We start from the raw sequence: 19,150 nt of genomic DNA, 5'->3' as shown, positions 1-19,150 counted from the left end.
CTGCACAAGGGCTGGCAGCTGAGCGAGAATGAAACACTCATCCATGACACACAGGCTGACCGTCATTATGCCACGTATGGGAGAAAAAAAACTCGGCGTCTGCATATGTTTATTAATCCAAAAAAGAACCACACTTATGATTGTGAAACGTCCGACAGGTGGCATTATTTTGCGTTCGAGTCAACGGAGAGCAGTCATTCCACAAATATCAAGCAACAGAGGGACAAGTGAATTTTCCAAGTGGTAGAACCCACGCTGCTTTGCTTTCTTGGCCATGGCGCTAGCATCACTATACTAATATTGTTTCCGCAGTATGATGAGTAAGATGACTTGATATTATTTGGGGGGGAGGCTGTTCCATCTCTGCATATTCCCTTGATAGCTGCCTGGTCCAAGATTGCACACGACGGGAAATAGCCCGTCCCCTCTCGCCCCGACGTATCCGACTCCCGATACGACAAAGTCACAGTGAATGATATTCAGTCAAAGGGCCGCCAAGTGAGTCATCTCTTTGCTACTCTATTCGAGGTGTTACTGTAATCAAAGCCTTCCCAGGTTGAGTGTTTCAGCTGCTTAGAGGGGGGCGGTTGGCTCTTTGAGTTTACAGTACGATTCATTCACGATACTTGTCAAAAAGATGCACAAAGCGAAACATGGAAGCCTGAAAGTCTAACAAGTCACTTCCCATGGGGGAGCTGGAATCCACCGCCAAGGTGGCCAACGCAAGATGACACATCAGGAAATAGTCAGCAACCGACAACCCAACCCCAGCTCACACATCCTGGCTCATCCCGGCGCGGAAAGGTGGAAGTATTGCCATAGCACAGGACGGTGTGAAACTTTGATTTGAAACGTCATTTTCCTTTCGCAAACCTTCACTGTCAAACCTTCACTGTCAAAAGGCATCTATCCGGCTCTGTCCATATGCTCGAGTACAAGCGTTCGGCAGCGCAAACCAGCACGTCTCGTAGGTCGTGTCGTAGCCCATCGTCAACTGTCCGCTGCCTAACCGGCGCGGGAGGCGCCTGGGGGGGGATAGAACAACTTTAGAGGGCAGGCACAGCGCAGCTTTTGGAAAATAGGCTGCGGCGTGACTAGACTTTTGCGGTCCGAAATCTGAGATAGCTCTCGTGTCTGACAGAAGACGGCCTGGGCCGCTCGAGTGCAGGTGTGGACTGTGTGTGATTCAATAAATTCCCGGTTCTGCCATCAGCTTTCATCAAGTCATTTGTGCATCATCTATTCGCGATGTTAACAACAGGCCCGAGCTGGAGGGCCACCACCCACACCAACGATTGGCTGGTAAGCAAAAGCTTGCCTGCGCTGTAAGCAGACTACTGGATTGCTCCAAAAGATCATTTTTTGGTACTTTGCGAATCTTTGTATAGGTTTCTGCAACGCGGTCGTGAAGAAATTTTTGAAAGGCGAATGGCTGCACATCTGTGGACGGGCGCCAAACGAACGCACTTGCACTTGCACCTTGCACGGTTCTCTTCGGCCCACGAGGTTCACGAGTGCGACCAACAGCAAAACCGTAGCACTTTTGCCCTTGTTGTTATTGTTGTTGTTGTTGTTGTTGTTGTTACCACCACGCGAAATCGCAACATGTACAATCTAATCGGGTGTATATACTCAGGTACCCGAAATGACGGCTTTGAGAGAGTACGGATAAGTACAGACCAGGTAATTGTAGCAAACTCTCAAAGGCCCGGGTTCCTGTATACTGCTGCCCCCCCACAGGCTGAACGACGTCGCCGGCCAAACCCAACCCCAAACCACGGCCTGTCCATCACACGACTCCAAACCGCGCATGAACTAACCAGTGCATTTGAATTGTTTGATTACCCATCTTTCTCATTACTAGGACGCATTTGCGAATCATCCTTTATGCCATCTGCCGGTCCTGTAAAAATGTGGTCCCTTCCCTATATTTTGCCTATTCGATGGCGCAAAACACACCTGAACTCGGCACGGATGGGGAAATACTGATAAGTCAACGAAAACACACATGACAAGAAATCCTGGTGACCCGCCTCGAACGTCTCTTCTTCAGCAAGCCAGGGAAGAAAAAAAAAAAAAGAGGCACACAGGAGGGGGGCTCGTGTTGAGTGGGGAGGGCAAGTCCGCTAATACTAAAAAAGATCTATATAAGCATGGAAGAAAGTGGTATTGCATAGAGTCCTTCCTGGTCCCGGAGTGTCCGCTTTGTATATTAATGAAGCAAATTTGGAGCATTGTGTTCATGCACAGATTGTCATTCACGATGACTGCTTGGACCGATCCCAGGTTACATCATTCATGCGACTTCCTCTGAGTTGCATGCATGTGGCGCACTTTTCTTAACACGTCAATCTCCATCCGGGCTAAACTGCTTTCCAGACTTGCTCATTTGGCGGCATTGCTCTTCTTTTTCTTCTTCTTCGCATAATACTCATTCTCCATCTCAAATTCCAATCCCGCTCCCCTACGTATTGCAGCCCACGAGCACCATTATGCGCATGTCCTTGTTCAGGCAGAGCGGGTCAGATCAGAGTGTTATTATCATGCGACTTCATATATTCAGAGTATAGGATCTTTTGTGCGAGCAAACCTCCGGCAGCAATAGGGGACGCAACTGTATGTAGTTCTGGTGTCTATAGTCTTGCACTAGAGGAAAACGCGCACAATAGTTAAGCAAACCAAGTAGATTCCGCATTATGGTACCGCCTTCTTTCCGCCTTCCCCTACCGAATACCGACTAAAGAAAAAGGACCAAAGAAAAAGCCCATGTAGAATTGAGGAGAAAAGGAGAGATGGAAAAGATTAAAGAGTCCGCCGAGTGTCAATAAACACAAAAAAAAACCAAAGCCGAATCTGCGCCCAGTCGTCGTCAATAAAAAAAAAGGGTGTGCGCAGTTGCCTTGTAAACCCATAGTCTATTTCGTTGCCAGGAGAAAAAATATGTAAACGCAAGGAAAACATGGTGAAGAGAAAAGGTTGACCGGGCTCTCGAAGATCCAGTCTTAATTAAAAGGGAGATAATAGCGTATGATGATGCGAATGTTCGTGTCAAAGCCGGAGTGGTGTGCGCTCCGCGTCCGATGCCCTCTCATAGCAATCATGTCGGGACGGTTGTAAGGCGAGTATCATCCCACGCGTTGTCGTTTTACGCATGGGCACCACATAGCCAATGAATCAAGTGCAAAAGGGGGTATCACACTCCGACCAATCTATAGCCTTCCAAATGTTCATGTACAGCAAGCAAAACATTGTTGCCGTTCTTGTCGTGATTTTGTTATTAACCAATGTTTCGAGAGCAATATCCATCCAAGATGCTTGAATCCAGTTGATTCACCTAGGCCATGTGGACCAGCCCTGGTTCAGTGCTCTGAGGTCGTCGCATTTGCGGCGGGTTGTAGTACATCTGGTTCATAGCAGCGGCGTTGGGGGGATACGTATCCGGATCGGGATACACGTAGCCGGCGGCGGCGTTGTGGGCGGGCGACTGAATATGCTGAGATGGCGAATGCATGTGCTGGCCAGGCGACTGGATGTGCTGCGACGGCGACTGCCAGCCCATGCTGCTCATGTGAGGGCTGCCGCCGGTGCTGCCAGCCGAACCTTGCTGGTGCTCGACGCTCGGCTCGAGAGTGGGGGGCGGCCCGTAGCTGGTGGGATGCGAGGTAGGGCGCATCGCACCGGGGTTGCTGTATCCGCTTGATGTCGATGTAGGGCTGCCAACGCGTAGGTGGGCGGGTAGAGGTCCTCCTTGCTGAAGATACTGGAACTCGGCAGGATGGCGGTTCAAGCCAGCGCCCAAGTCCATGCCGGGAGACATGGACATGGCTCGTTGGCCGGGCGAGGGCGTAGTAAGGGGTGAGCCATGACTGGATAGATGGTCACCGTCGGAGCGCGGCTGCATGAGGTTCTTGGTATTGGCGCTGGCGAGAGCCGCAGCACGTGCGACTGCAGATTGCTCGACGGTGCCAACGTGGTTACTCTTATGGCGTGTCAACGTCGTCTTTCGCGTAAACGTCTTTTGACAGTCGGCAAAGGGGCAGACGTAGGGTCGTTGGCCGGAATGGGTTCGGCGGTGTCTGGCGAGGGAGCTGCTGTCACCAAACTTCTTGCCGCACGTCTCGCACTGGTGGGGTTTCTCGCCCGTGTGAACTCGCTTGTGAACGGTCAGGGCAGATCTTTGGATGAACTGTTTCCCGCAGACATCGCAGGCATGGGGTCTGTTTCCGGAGTGAATGCGCTCGTGGCGGCTGAGATCGCTTCGTCGGGCAAAGGCGCTGTCGCAGGTGCTGCACTGGTGTGTCTTTTGCTTCTTGCCGTCGTCGATGGGGCCGGGAGGCGGCATGTGCGTCATGGCCAAGTTGGGAACGGCGGCGATGTGCTGCATATCAGCAAAGCCCTGCACGTGCATGGCATTGGGCATGGAGCTCGGGATGTGCATGGGAGCCTGCATGACGGCGGGGGAGTGGTAGGAGCGCGGCATGCTATGCGCAGAATAGGCCGAATGATCAGACATGTGCGGCGAGGTTGAGCGATCCATGTCGGGCTCAGGCTTGCCAAAGGCAAGATGGTGCTGTGGATTCATGAAGTCGTTGGCAAAGTGATGTGGGTGTTGTACAATGGTGCCTCCTCTGTTATTCAGCACGTTGGTCAGGTCCATCGCCTGGGGGAGCACAGATAGCATCACAGAGCCCGGACCGTACACAGCGAGAGCGGACGTGTTACGGTAATCGGGCTGGCCGGGGCCGAGGTGGTCGTGCAGGCGGTCGGGCAATTTACACGGCAGGCGAGCTGCTGATGCTTTTGGCGGAGAGTGTGAATATAGTTGGAAACGGGAGCCCGAATGCGTGGGACGGCCGGTTCGCAGCAGGGCAGATGGCAGGAGAGCAGGTTTCGCAGACGGAGATCGATCGTGGAGTTGGCGCACGGGGCCAGGTTCTGCGTTCGGGGAGTGCGAATGTGCTGCGTAGCACGGAGCAGGATGCAGAGGACACGGGTTGGCTGGTGCTAAGTATAAGAAGCCGGTGATTTATGACCGAGAGTGAGTTCGTGGCGGCCAGGAGGTGGAAATGGCAGCGGAGTCGTGTAGATGATGAAATTGGACAATATTGTATGTCTCGGAGACCAAGGCAGGGCAGGGCGCGTCGAGGTGAAAAAAGTGACGATGTCGATCAGCAGTAGCAGCAGGCGTAGCAGGAGCTGCAGCCAGGTGCTGTGACGCAACGAGCAAAAGACGAAATTTGCGGGATGGGAAATCTTGGTCGGAGCACCCGATGCACGGAAAAAAAAAAGGTTGAATCCCGTCCGCTAGGGAAGCGAGGATGCAAGACTAGCCAAGTCGGTGGTCGGTCGAGGATTTGAATGGATGGCTGACGATGCGGTTTGTCGGGCAGGAATGGAGATGAGCGCTGTGAATGGCTAGAGAGAGATACAGCGGTGCAAGCTGCGGGAAGCGGTGCGGACTAGCCGACACAGAGCTGTGTCTGAATTTTTGCGAGTCAGTCTGGGTGGTCAGCCACTTCGCCACTGGAGCGGTGGTGAGGATAAGAAGGAATGAGACACGGTGACTGCTAGGAGAAAGAGGTAGAAAAAGGACCGGAGGGAATGGAGAAGAAGTGGGATGAGGAGGAGGAGGAGAATGAAATGAAAAGGAGTAGGAAGAGGAAAAACAAAAACAAGAAGAAGAAAAAATGAGGGAGGGGAGAAGAAAGAAGATGAAGAAAATGAAATTGAGATTGAATCGGGAAATGCGCTGCTGGCTGGGAAGAAGGGAGGGGAGAACGCTGTTCAAGTCGAAGACGACCGGCGCAACTGGAGGGTAAGGAAAGAAGCGTAGGGATAGTCGGATTGATGAAGACAGCCGACAGCCTTAATAAGATAATTTCAAGGAATGCTGTTATTGTTATTATTAAGGTTTCTTTTTTTTTTTTTTTGCACTTCTTTCTTTCGTTCTTTCTTTCTCTCCCGGGTTGCTTTTGGTCGTGTCTTGCTTCTCCTGTAGCCGCCCTGTCGGGGCCGTCGTCGCGCTTTATTATGTGAAGTCTGACAGGGGGGGGATCAAGGCTTGGGCGGTGCCTGTTGCCTGTGCCTGGTAATGTAGGTAGCGGACAGGGGGGGGCAGACGATTGTGATTGTGTGTGGTGGGTGTGGCTTTGGGTGGGTTTCCAGTGGATAGTGGGTGCAGGTATCTGTAAATCAGGGTAGAGTGTACTAATTTTATAGCAGGCCGGGCAAACAAATGTCGGGTCGCCGATACAAGCACCCTGTCCTGGTCTCACTTGAGTTGGATACAGGAATAGAAGCACCAGATTAGAAAAATGAAAAAAGAAAGAAAGAAACCAAGTCAAACAATCAAGTCGCTCGACCTGTTTATCATTGCCCTCGTTTCTGGTTTCTGTCGCGCACTTGTATGTTGGGGCTTGCTTCTCTGACAGAGGGAGAGGAAAGCTGTAAGTACCACAAGCTGCTCCATGACAACATCGTCCCATCTGGTGTTCCAGTTTTGGCCGTCCTCACCTACTCGGTGGCAGCCCGAACCGGACCTTTCTTCTCCGTAATAACCAGAAACAAGGCAAGGCAGAGCAAGGCAGAGCAGAGCAGACGAGAAAGATGCAGGGGTCTTTGCTACCGCTGCGGCGGCGGCGCCAGCAGAAAACGGCGCCGGGCAAAATTTAGGGAAGAGGAAGCAAACACATCGCGACACGCCCTGTTTTCTTTTCTTAGTCCAGCAATAAGAGTTGCTGAAGAAAAAGAGAGTGTGTGTGAGCGAGTGAGAGAGAGAGAGAGAGAGCGCCACAGAGGCGTCCAACCAGATCTCTCAATCACCTTGAGAGAGGGGAAAGACAAACAAAGCCAGCAGAAAACCCGAAATCTTGGGAGCGGCACCCGCTTCTGCAATTCCCGCCCTTTTTTCGTTTTTTTTTTTTCCTCATTTCTTTTTTTTTTCGCCTGCGCCTGTCTCGCCGCAATCTTGCCCATCGCCCTGCCCGAGCGAGAATACGGAGTAGAGGGGGGGGGGGGGTTGCGATGGGCAAACGCACCCACAGGGCTGCAAACCCAGCCGGCTGTGAAATTGCTGCGCAATCCTATGGGACCACTGCGAGCAAATGGCGTGACAACACGGGGAGGAATAAAACAAGAATGAAAACAATCAGAAACCACGTACCGACTCGAAATGGAGTTGTTGGTGGTCGCCGGGCTCAAAGGATCACCCGTCTCTGGCTTTGTTGTGCTGCCAAGTCGTCTGCGATTTAGGCTCGACTCTCTGTTTTGCTAATCACCCGGGGTCGTCGATCCTCTGACAGGCCAGATTGATTAATAACTCGTGAATTTTTTTCTTTTCTTTTTTTGAAATTTCCTTCTCCCCTCCCTCCATGTGTTGGGAAGGATTCCGTTTCTCGACCTGGTCAGGTCTTGGGGTCTCGGACTGTTCCGCCCAGACAGGGATCAGTACATACCGTGCCCAAAGTTTGTTTGCGTGCTCTTTGCTCGGTTCAAGAACAAGTAAGTAGGTATCTGGCGACCAACTACCAGTAGAGGCCGCGAGAATATATGATCACAGGAGAAGAATGAAAACCAACAAGGTATGCCCAAATTTCAGTTCACAATTGATTCAGAGCGAGCTCTTCTCTCGTCTCAGAGGGGCGGGATGGCTGGCCTTGTTATAAGCCATCTACATGTACTGAGTGAGTACTCTCCAACCGTACCCGTCCCAGCAAAGTCACAATATCCAAACTGTATAGAGGATAGCGCCCCTGTCCAACTGCGGCGTGTAGAGGAGGCGTGTGTCGAGAAATCAGGACCCCCCCCCAATCCCTCCTCTCCCCCCCTCCCTCCACAGGGTGTCTAGGAAAATTGGCGTCAATGCCGTTCTGGCAGCCCAGTCAGGCAAAGATGAGGCCCTGGCCATATGACGCAAGTACAGATTGACTTGTCTGGATCGTGTACATGTCTTGTCGCTAATACTACCGCCTCCTTGCAATCACCTTGTTGGACTCGGAGTATATAGATGGTACCTGAACACTTGCCTGCAAAGGGACAATCCTGGATGGGCACGCGGTACCTGCTGCCCAAGGCAGAGCACCAGCGTCATGGCAGGTACACTTCGTCCCAGCTTCCGGCACACCACTCCGACCTCGCTGCCCGCGGGGCGAAGTGCAAAAGGGAAACAACGCGTTTCAGTGTAGCTTCTCTGAAGACAAAGGTACTTGTGAGCCTGCCTGTCAAGATCTGTCGGCATTTTGCGACACCCTCTGGACCCCCGTCTGGCTCCTCTTCCTCCTCTTCGTCTTCTTCTCCTTACCTCCTTCCACCCCTGCCTTGGTCACAGTGCGGATTTTGCCAGCTGCTTGGCTGCCAATGCCAATTCATATCAGTAGGTAATAGTACGTTTCCAACAAGAAGCCGCTACGAAAACGTAGACCCAGGTAGCTCTGACAATCAAGGGGCCCGCCACCAACGCCAGCATCCCCACCGCTAGGCTAGGAGGTGCCCACCCCCGGCGCGACCCAGGAGAACAGACAACAAGAGACGGTGGACACGAGTTTCTGGTACACTGCCCAAGACTACTTTTTTTTTCTCTTATCTTTTCTCACGTTTCTTCTTACCTTGGCAACATCCAAGTTGTTATGAGCGAGTTCTTGCCGGACACTACCAAGTACTGATGTGACTTGTCTGGACAACTACCTTGGCTGTGTAAGCAAGCTGCCTTTCACCGCCTCACCTTCGCCGCGCATCCATATGATACGGCAGTAGCCATACATCTACCTGAGAAGGGTCCAAAAGGCTTTTATTACTCAGTATACGGCCCTTTTAGCGCACTAAGTTAGTAGTTATGGCATCCAGACTCCTTTTTTTGTCCTTCTTTTTCCGTGTCCGAGTCAAGCGCGCGTTCTTCTGATCGCCTGTCCAATCGAGTATCCAACTCGCCCACTGTTTGTGCCCACCAACCAACCTTGATTTTCTGCCCTATTTTCTACCCCAAGCAAATACCCACTTCCGCGAAATGACAGCCGCGACCTGCGGACCGCCCAGCGATCCTAAAACTCCATCCACCTCGACACACACACAACCAACTCGTTTGCACATCATGGATTCGATCGGCGGCTTCATCCATGAAAGCTACTCATTATCATACCAAAAAATGGGTTTTTATCGTGTTTTAATCCATCATTCTTAAATGATTCTTGTGCAAGGTACTCCGCTTGGCCTACTTGCTTGTTTGTAGCGCTTCTCGATACATTCTACTTGACGCAGTATCTCAGCACTTTGACTTCCTCCAACCCATTCAACATCCGAGCTCTTTATCAAGATTCCCGAATCGTCCTGGGAACAATATGCCATACCCATATTTTCAGCACTCAATCGACTCTATCCTGGTCAGAATTGCTCCTTACTTGGCCTCAGCATGATCGATTAGCCGTCCATCGCGAGCGCACTGTCCATTACCAAAACGACCATAGTCCCAAAACTTCAACTAGCTTCCCTTTCCCTCCCGTTCCAGATGATTGTTGAGTTGAACGGCTACCACACCCATGAAGGAATTGATCAGTGCGGCTCTCAATCATCCTGCAGTAGCCCAAGGTTTTGTCATCCTACCGAGTGTCGACCGACAAGAACATACGTACGCCATGTGGACAGTGCAAAGGCCACTGACCTACTTAGCGACGGATGCGATTGAGATCTGCCCTGGTGCCTTGCAGGGTCAGTGCTGTGCTTGACCCAGTCCTTGTCGGACGGCCCCAGGCCTAAGTTGGTCCTCAAAATCCTATCAGTACTTGCATAGCACGGCACTCGCCAGACCCGACCCACCTATCCTAAGGGACCAGACGACACTGGCTAGACGTGTCCTCGCCAACAGAGACTTCATTCCCGGTGTCCATTTTGAGGACCAGCACGGATTTCGATAGCTCTGTTTTTTGGTTTGGTTTGGTTCAGAGACTTGGTTTTGAAATCCGCTTGAGACGCATGCTGCCCGGCCAATTTCTCCGCGAACTTGCATAAACTTGCTGCTCCCCATCATGCGCACGCCAAGCGGACGATTGATCAATGCGAATCGCCTCGCCGTATCCTGAGTGCTGAGTACGAGGAGCATCACTTGGTCTGTACAGGTCCACCTGGGCCACGCCCCCTAGCCGGTGCCCCTCATGAGTACGAGCATGAGCCTGCCACTTCTAGCACCCCAGCCATCGACTGTGGCAGGGCCCTATACTAATAAACCCTTGTTACAGTCTGAGTTGGAATCCAACCCGTTACTTGAAATATCGACTCTCATAATAGGCATACCCGCAGATCGAGCAAGCAGCGATACTCGTTAGCGCCACCGCAACAGAGTCCCATTCTGTCTACGAGGGCAGCTAGACAAGAAACAGAAACTCCGTGTAGCCCGGTTCAGAGACAGCGGCATCTTGACTTTTCATGTTGAACAAGGCGATTTCACTTGGCTCAAAGACGGGTGCGCCTTCGGACAGCAATTTTATGTGTCGACTCCACCAGCGCTCTCCACAACCTTGCTCACGCGGCAAGCTACTTATTAGGTTGAGCATCTCGTGTCCAAAATTACCACCCCGAATTCAGGCCGGGTGGGCTTCTCCAGAACAGCCGGCCTGTCTCCTGTCGCAAGACTCTTCACTTTCTCGCCGTCTGGTTGGCTGTGTGGAGTGGCCGAAATAGCGTCTGCGTCACTCGTCCCGCCCGGGACTAGCTTCACATGGAACCCTTCTAGAAGACCATTCGAGGACCCCCTCGCCGACCACCCTCATGCCTCCCAGCTCTGTGGTTGCTGATCGTCACCTGTCAGCCAGTAGCAGCCCGCCCACCTTTTGAACCGGGCAACAGTACGGATACCAGTACGGAGTACGCAAGCCTCTTTTTGCGTCCAGAATACCAACCCCGGCAATCTTCATGCACATCCTTCTTTCACTCTTCGAGAACCTTTACGACAAGGACCAGCCACAACATACTAGTTAGTGGCCTAATAAGAGGCGCACCCCGAGCCGAACCTCTGTTATTATCACAGCGACACTAACCAGTGGGCTTTCATCAAGATGCAGGCAGCAAACTAGCCAGCAGTGCCTTGCTTGTCGACAGCGCTGCCAAAAGTAGAACTGCAAACGCATCAGCCCCTTGGCCTCCTCCACTGCAATCCTGACTCTCTCCTTGCAATCTGCCGAAAGCAAACTTTTTTAGCTTTTCTTTTGTTACCCTACTCGATACCTTGGTAGGTCAGAACCCACAATCCTCGTCATCTTGGTTCCTGTCGGTCACCTACCGGCGTTTATCCAAATTGTCCCATTTCGCGGCAGCAACTCTGTAGGGCGGGGGCACATCTACTTTGTTTTGTTCCCGACAGGCCAAGAGCAAAGGGGCTTTGCGAGCGACCATCGACTCAGCCTTCCGGCGATTTTAGCCTTGAGTAGGTGCCCTTTTCGGCCCTATGCCCCTACCTCACAGCGCACTCGGCGCACCAGATGTAGCGGTGCCAATCTTGGGCTAGTTTCAGGTCATGGCTGAGTTAGTCCTCGCGCCACTTCACCGCGACAGGATGGAGGGCTGTACCCACCGACACTCTCACCCATCACGAACCTTAATTCCTCCTAGTCCTCCATCAACTGAACTACAGTGTCCAGTGGCTTGAGAATAAGCCTGGAATTGATTCCGCGGGGTTGGCCGTTGCCGCGCACCAACGATTGTCAGATTACCAGTAAGGAAATCACAATTTGGTCTGTGTGAGACATGTCCATTCATGTTGACTGTTCCAGGTGAGGTCAGCGAAGCTTCAAGCTCGGTTCCAGCCTTGGTGCTCCACTAGTTAGGTACTGGCCGCTCGATGTAGCCGTCGTTCCAGGTCATTTACGTGCCTTTCCGCCTTGGGCCTTTTCAGAGTTGACTCGCTAGGAAACTCGCGACACCAATCTCTCCAAGTCGTGGCCTGCGTGAGATACCCCCTGTGCCTCTGCTGCAACATACTCGGCAGTATCAGATCTCCCTACCCAAAGTTTGGCAGCAAGGAGCCTTGCCAGCTTTCACAGTGCCAGTACCTGTGCACAGCCTGTTGCCCCAAGCGGACAGTTCGGTGTACTGGGCCAGGATTCCGGCCGTTTGTTGTTCGCGATCGCCTTACGCCGCCCTTCCGCGGACCGTAAAACTCGCCGATAGAGTGGGAGGAACAGTTCATAGTCCAGTCTTACCCAACTATTTTCCATCTACTGCAGGCATCTGCTCAGCGAGGCAGGCCTTGGCGAATCCGCCTTGTCGCTCCACTGGTCCGTGAGCCTTCACGCTCGGAGGTGTCTAGCCCGAGGTCTTGACATGCGGCTGTGGGTGGGTGCTTTACAAGCAATGCATCCGCCTACGGTCATCGAAATCATGGTCCGGCTGGTAATTTGCCACTGTAAATGCTGCTGCCTTGGAAGAAATCGGCCGATTCGCCGGGGTGAAAGCATCCACCGAGAGAATAAGTGCTACTGTCGCCAAGCTAGTAAACTCATTCATTGTCATGGGCTGACTACATGAAAATGATGGCTATACCGTTTCTCAAACACACAGCCTTACGCTTCATCCTCTTGTCCGTCTGGTCTCGCATCACTAGTCTGTTGTCGCTATTGATGCTATAGGCGTATTCTTTTCGGCGAGACGGCATGTGGATCTGCCGCCGGAACCTTCAGTGTCCGGGCCCATCTCAGTTGAACAATTCAGACAACATCTAGCTTACCAGTTATCGGACGTGATAGAATCACACCAACAATCAGTCACGGCCACTTCGCCAAAACGGGCGCAGTCGTTTTGGCACGTCCTCACAAGTACAACCCCGCTCACATGTTTAGGTTGACAGCGATCTTTGTCCCACGTTTCTCATGCCCGTTGGGCCGGCCGACAACCGGCAGGGAGCAGGGAGCAGGGAGCAGGCTGAAAACGCGGGACGGCAAAGACGACATCCGTTGACACGAAACGATGGTTGAACAGCCACCCTCAAACATCCTGATAACTGTATTTCACTCTTGCAATTAACATCAGTCCATATAGGTAGTGGGGAGCAACGATTTTGCCAGCGTTTCAACATTCGTTTCGTTTACCTTGAGACGAAGCTTGTCACTACTAACGTTGTTTTGTTTGCGCTCCAATTGGCAAAGAGGAATAGCCATGCAACCATGTTTGGATTCTCCACTGCAGAAATGAATCTCGCGGCTGATCCGCTAATAAACGAGTTCGACAATTCCGCCATTGCTGACCAAGTGCGGCCCAGACCAGTCAAAATCGACTTCGAGCCTTTGGTCGATTTGTTCTCATGAGGGGCCTGGGCGGAATTGACTTACATATGGTACTGTATACGCAGGAAAATCTCATCAAGGTATGTTTAGTAAACATTTTCCGGACTGCGATGCGAGACGGGAATAGCCGCCCTGAGTCTTCAGCAGCGTTAGAGACCTGAGGCCTGCATCACCGAAGCATAGTACAGTGCATTGACAACTCTAGTACCATCGATATCTCCCCAGACGAGTGTCAATACAACGGACAAATATATGGCTCAAAGCATCGTGAAACCATTCAAAGGCAATCAGCTGTGCTAGCTGTTCCCGCGCTCGCAGTGTTTTGACCGCAGCCTGGCGGAGACTGCCAAGATGGCTCACGACGGATCCAAACCGGGCCGAACTTGGCATTCGGTCCAAGTCCGACTCATCTTTCTCTTGAAACCCTATCACTTCATGATCCATCGCAGTTGACACGCCAATGTAGGCGCGTACGTACACCTTTACGACGCGGTCCATCAAGCATGTCTTAGCTGAATTGCTCGTCAAGGGCGATGTGAGAACTGTAATGGACTAGTGAAAGTAATGCACACTACGCTTTCTACGGTTGCAGGTCGCACAACCTTGCTGCTCCAAGATATTGCTACGTGCAATAGTACTACCTACGAGGATGCGGGCTTCCTGCTACGCTAATGCGGTCTTTGATCGCCTTTTCCGACACAATTGACCGAACTCAACCGCCTCGTTAAGCAACAGCTATCATGCCAGCGAGGAAAAGAGACACGAGAGTCCTTCCCTAAACACACCTCGAGAAGAAAGAATTTCACCGACTACGTGTTAGAGATGGCTTGCAGGATATTTCAGAAACGCCACTGGCAATCCTTGATTCCCCTCGCACTATCGGGCCGGCATGACCTTCGCAGCACAGAAAAGGGAGGGGTGTGACATGATTGCGATGCAGCACGAACTTCTGCATCGTGGCCATATTCATTTCCAGATGTGCGGAAACTGGCTTACTTGCTAGCCCGTCTCAACTCCAATTCCTCCACCTCGTGGCGGTCGATACAGCTGGCGAGCAAGTCACGCGGTTGACACCTCCTTGAAGCAAGGCTGCCCTAGAAGCGCTCCTCGGGAAAGGCAGCCGAGCGCAACTGGGTGCCAGAGTTTCGACATGCAAAGCGACTAGACATAGTTGGTGAGGCAGGGTCGGACTCTCGATGCCTGTTCCTTGCCAGCGCGAGTAGCTCAGAGGAGGACACGGCCTCTATCTGACGCCACACCTTGCGATATCCGACGGACGCTGTATTCCTGCTCCAACTTTTATTGACAAGAGACATTCAGGCTAGCGCCACCTTGGCTACATTAAGCTATTGGAAGATTTGCGACTAGTGCCCTTTTTGATTTTCACTGGTCAGAGCCAAGCTCGGTGTCGCTCCGCGAATCACCGGTCCGGGATCTACGGGTGGGCTTACGGGTAGCATCCATTGCTACAACGTCTATAGAAACGGGCGGGCACAAGAAAGGGGTTCAAAGTAGCCCACCCGCCGTTCGGGCATGTCTTTGTCTTCTTTCGGATGATGACTGCGGAGATTGTGTCACCGTATCTGGGTCACATCTAACACTGCTGTTATAATCAGACCGACAGCTAGTGGCAGCAAGCCGGGAGCATATGCTGTGAAACGCGGCATTTGCGATTGCAGGACAGAGCTGGCAGCATTGCCTCGGTAAGGCATATACTATGCGCGAATTCATCTTGAAGCTGTCGGTATATATGAAGAACTGGCGACCAAGGAGATCCTCGAGCCACCAGTGTGAATCAGGAGTTTGGGAGGGGGAGGAATTGGTCGTTTCACCATCTGCAATGCATACAGGAACCAGTCAGAGCAGTAGTGCATCGCCCATTCGGTCATTGTATAGGCGAGGTCCGTCGACGATCACCCTTTCTATTCTGCTATACCGCATCAGCCCGGGGGGCGCCGCAGCAGTTCCATGGCGCGTGGCCCAAATGCCACATGGCGAGCCATCTTTCCATCCTCTTATGAGGAGGATCGACGGCGCTCTTTGGGCCGGGGTAGGGCACTAGAACCCCCTCCCAGGCTCGATGAGTGAACGGGGCCCGGGATAGGCTGTGAACCATCGAACGCCAACCACGGTAGTACTATTCTACCGCAAGAGAGATCTTACTATTACCTTGGTATTACATACATCGCTCGTGCACGCACGCTTACGCGCATGTGGTTCGACGGTATTGTCTAGGGCCTGGGGTGCCAACTTGAACCGTGTTTACCAGCGGACGAGCGACGAGGGAAGGAAGTGTGCTATCCATTGCATTGGCAGGAGTTTGACTATACCGGCAAGCGCGGATCAAATTGTCAACAATACAGCTTGGGTTATGACTCTTTTCCATTCGGATGCCGTCGGGACCTTTAAGGTCCCTCTAGCCCTAACCTCGAACTCCCAACCTCCCCCTCCTCTGCTGCGCCTCTCGTGACTTTCTTGATTCCACGACTGGTGTCCTGTGGCAGTGTTGTATCGCTCCATTAAGTGCAGAAGGAGGGTGGCAGTCGTAGGCTTGCCTTGAGACAGCAACAAGGATGTTGGTTTCAAACCCGCAAAGTGCTGGACAACAAGACCAAACAAGGTGTGATTGTTTTTTTTTTGGGCGCTGCTTTCTCTCTTGTACTAAGTTAGTCGGGAAAATTTAACTACCGAACCGGCGACTTTGGTTCTGTCGCCCGGAGTACGGTCCGTCTGTAGGCTGTGCATCTCGAAATCCTGCTTATAGGGTAAGGGGAAATTGATGGCATGTATGCGGCAAGCATGATGCTACTGGAAATGAAACGAGCATTGACATCAAGCATAAATGAAGAAGAAGTGCCGAGAAGACGCGGGTTGCAGTTTTCGCAAAAACGCCAGACAAAGCAACGCCAGCTATCTGCTTGTTCTTCTTTTCCTACGACACTCTGACCCTTCCCATCGCAAAAACTCCCAACAACCCCATTGCTTCATCAGTCCGCGCATGTATGACTAGCGCTCCACGAAGAAGAGAGACAAGAAGTAGAAGAAGGAATTTACAGTTTCTCGGTGGTGTGTATAAAGCCGTAATGAGGACCACCCGGGGAGGGGGGCTTGTGGCTGGTCGTTGGTGGTGTTGCTGTTTTCTCTTCATCACCGATGCAGGATGCGAGTCCCCGTTGGCCTGCAAACACGGCAGAGGGAAGCTGGAAAAACGAGCAGAGAGAAGGAAGAAAAAACATGATTAACAAGCGAGTATCGGTCATGTCAAGGGGAAAAAAGTGAACATGGCTAGCATTATAGAAAAGCGTGAATACAACATCCGCAACAGATAGAGCTCCCCCTCCCCTCCCAGCTTAATGAAAAATCCTTTTTTTTTCGGGATCCCTCTGCGAAAGCCGCCCCCTTGGTTCTCACCACCGCGGTTGTTGCCTTTCCACGGCCGCCGGCGTGCCCACCACGACGTGGCTATCCCCAAACGGGTCGTCCTCGTCCTCGTCCTCGTCCTCGTCGGACGCGCTCTCCAGGTCGTCTCCCGGCGCGACCACCGGCGGCGGCACCTTGGCGGCCCTGGAAGGAGGCGGGCCGAGGCGGGCCGGCGCGCGGGCCGTCACCGGGCTGGGCTCGTTGAGGGTGAGCCTGTCCACGTCGGGCGTCTCGTGGGTGGCGGTGACGACGCTCATGTCTCTACCCTTTTGCGCGGCGACCACTGTTTTTTGGATTTTGCGAATGAGCAGGCAGGTACAGGTTTTGCGGGGGGGGAGAAGGGAAACGGAGTTGGAAAAAAAAGAACAATGGACTGGAAGGGGGTGTTCATGTCACATACTCTTGTAGAGGTGCGCCTGCTCGGCGATTTCGTCGTCCGAGTCGCTGTCGGCGTCGATGGACTGGTCGAGCTGCTCGTACGTCATGAGCGCGTGGACGAGCTCGTCGTTGGCATGCAAAAGGCCGCCGAGCCACTGTTCATGCTCGACATGGTGAATCTACATTGTCGTTGTTGTTGTTGTTAAAAAAAAAGAGAAGAAGAAGAGGACGAGAGAAGCAAATGATAACATACATAACGCAGCACGCGGCGGCGAAGCTGCTTGCAGGCCTCAAAGTGCTGCACGGCCGTCGGGTTGGCTGAGATGCGCTCCCTCTCGCGGTTGATGCTCTGCAGGGCGTTGAGCAGGTTGGTGCTCGCAATCGACGACTCGGCAATCACCGTCTTCATCTGCTCCTTTTCCGCCTCGAGGTTGAACGGCCGCCGCTTGCCGCCCTTGCGACCCGACGACGACGACGACTTCTTGCTGGACGACGACGACGGGTCCTTGGTCAGGGAGGAGAAGAAGCCGCCGCCGCCGCCGGGCGGTAGTGGTGTAGAGCGCGCGGGCTTGTGAGAAGAGGCGGCGGAGGGTGTGGTCGTCGCCGCCGCCGCTGCTGCTGCTGCGCGGCGCGTAGCTTCTTCTTCTTCTTCGTCGCCAAAAGGGTTCGCTTCGGTCTCGCGGATGACTTTGGATCGTTCTTGGGTAACGCCAACTTTTCGTTTCGGGAGTTCCTATACACACAGACAGACACGCACGAATGTCCGTCGCCAGTCAGCCTCACGTAAACTTTATTCTTTTCTGGCATTTCTCAGCGATGCCCCGCCAAAGCAAAGGGTAGCTAGCAAAGCGCTCCCTCCCCCCAAGAACCTCCTTTCCCCCCTGGGGGTCTCATCTTACCTTGTGCAGCCGCGCGATCCTCTCCAGGCCGGGCGTGTTGGCGTACTGGGCCCCCCACTGGCGGAACAGCTCGCGGCACTTGGTGCGGACGGCCGGGTCGGACAGGTCCGAGGAGCCGCAGACGCGGAGGCGCTCGAGCAGGGGCTCGTCGGCAAAGGTGCGCTGGAAGCGCGGCCCCGCGTTCTGGATGAGCCCGTCGAGGAGGGCGAGGGCGCGCACCTGCCGGTGCACGTTGCCGTACTTGAGCTTCTTGCGGATGGCGCGCGCCGCCTCGGTCGGCCCGGACGCCTGCAGCTTGATGGCCTCGACGAGCTCCACGATGCCCGACAGGTCGTCCTCGGCAAAGTCCTCGGCGGTCAGGTTCTCAATCGTGGCCGTCACGGCCGAGTAGGGTTTCTGTTTGTACGCGCGGGCGCGCGCGCGCGCAATGTCAGCAGAGAGCTCTCCCACACCGGGGGACCTGAGGGTGAGGAGCATATGGGTGGGGGGAAAGCGCATACTGATTGGAACATGATGTCGTTTTTTGTTTATACCTCTCCTTTTATTCCCTCTTCTTCAGAAAAGTGAACAAAAATGTTTCTGGGATGGATGATCCGTGACGAACCAAAACCCCAAGGCTCTCGTTCGGGGGAGCAAACCTGGCAACTAGTGAAAGGGAGGGGGAAGAAAAAAAGGGCGACACTGACAAAAGCTGGCGCCAAGGTAAACGGACCCTCCGAAGCTGTCACGAGCTCGTCGCAAATGCTTTGGTGTGTGTGTCACCCACCCCGCGTTTGCACTTGTGCCCCGCCAATTTTGGAGGGGAAGAGAGAGGTCTCTTTGTTGTTGAAAAACGACATTGAACTTGTATAACAAGAGATAAAAGAGAGAGGAGAACAATTACTTGTGGTTGGGTCTGCTTGCCTGTCTTTTTCTCTGTTTTTTTTCTAATTACTTTTGCTTTTTCTTTGCGTTTTTTCAGCCTCTCACTATACTTTTAGTACAGCAAGTAACTGCAACATGGCATGAACAGGATTGAAAACCTGGGCCGGTTTCAAGGCTCGTCCCGACTACCGACCGCAGGTGGAGAAGACCGATTTGGTGGGTGACGTAGCTCGATGAGATTTGAGTGTCGGACTTGCAGGTTTCCCCTAGGTTCAGCAAAGAGATGGCGATTCAAAAGTGCATGGTATATTCAATTGCCAAGCA

General features: G+C 52.9%; 2 protein-coding genes across 2 annotated transcripts; both read right to left on the bottom strand.

Moving 5' to 3' along the window:
- Window positions 1-3,334: 3,334 nt before the first annotated feature.
- Window positions 3,335-4,657, bottom strand: V2A60_006730 (C2H2-type zinc finger protein; the record flags this gene model as incomplete). Its single annotated transcript, XM_083258022.1, has 1 exon — window positions 3,335-4,657. The coding sequence occupies one exon, from the start codon at window positions 4,655-4,657 to the stop codon at window positions 3,335-3,337; it is 1,323 nt and encodes a 440-aa protein (XP_083114148.1).
- Window positions 4,658-16,672: 12,015 nt separating this feature from the next.
- V2A60_006729 (LSB5 family protein) lies at window positions 16,673-18,439 on the bottom strand (the record flags this gene model as incomplete). Its single annotated transcript, XM_083258021.1, has 4 exons — window positions 16,673-16,968; window positions 17,086-17,242; window positions 17,317-17,796; window positions 17,963-18,439. The coding sequence occupies 4 exons, from the start codon at window positions 18,437-18,439 to the stop codon at window positions 16,673-16,675; spliced, it is 1,410 nt and encodes a 469-aa protein (XP_083114147.1).
- Window positions 18,440-19,150: the final 711 nt, after the last annotated feature.

The sequence above is a fragment of the Cordyceps javanica genome, chromosome 4, assembly GCF_051103115.1.
Source record: "Cordyceps javanica chromosome 4, complete sequence".
Taxonomy (NCBI): Eukaryota; Fungi; Ascomycota; class Sordariomycetes; order Hypocreales; family Cordycipitaceae; genus Cordyceps; species Cordyceps javanica.
Note: the sequence above shows the minus strand (reverse complement) of the source record. Positions and strands in the feature narration are given on the sequence as shown.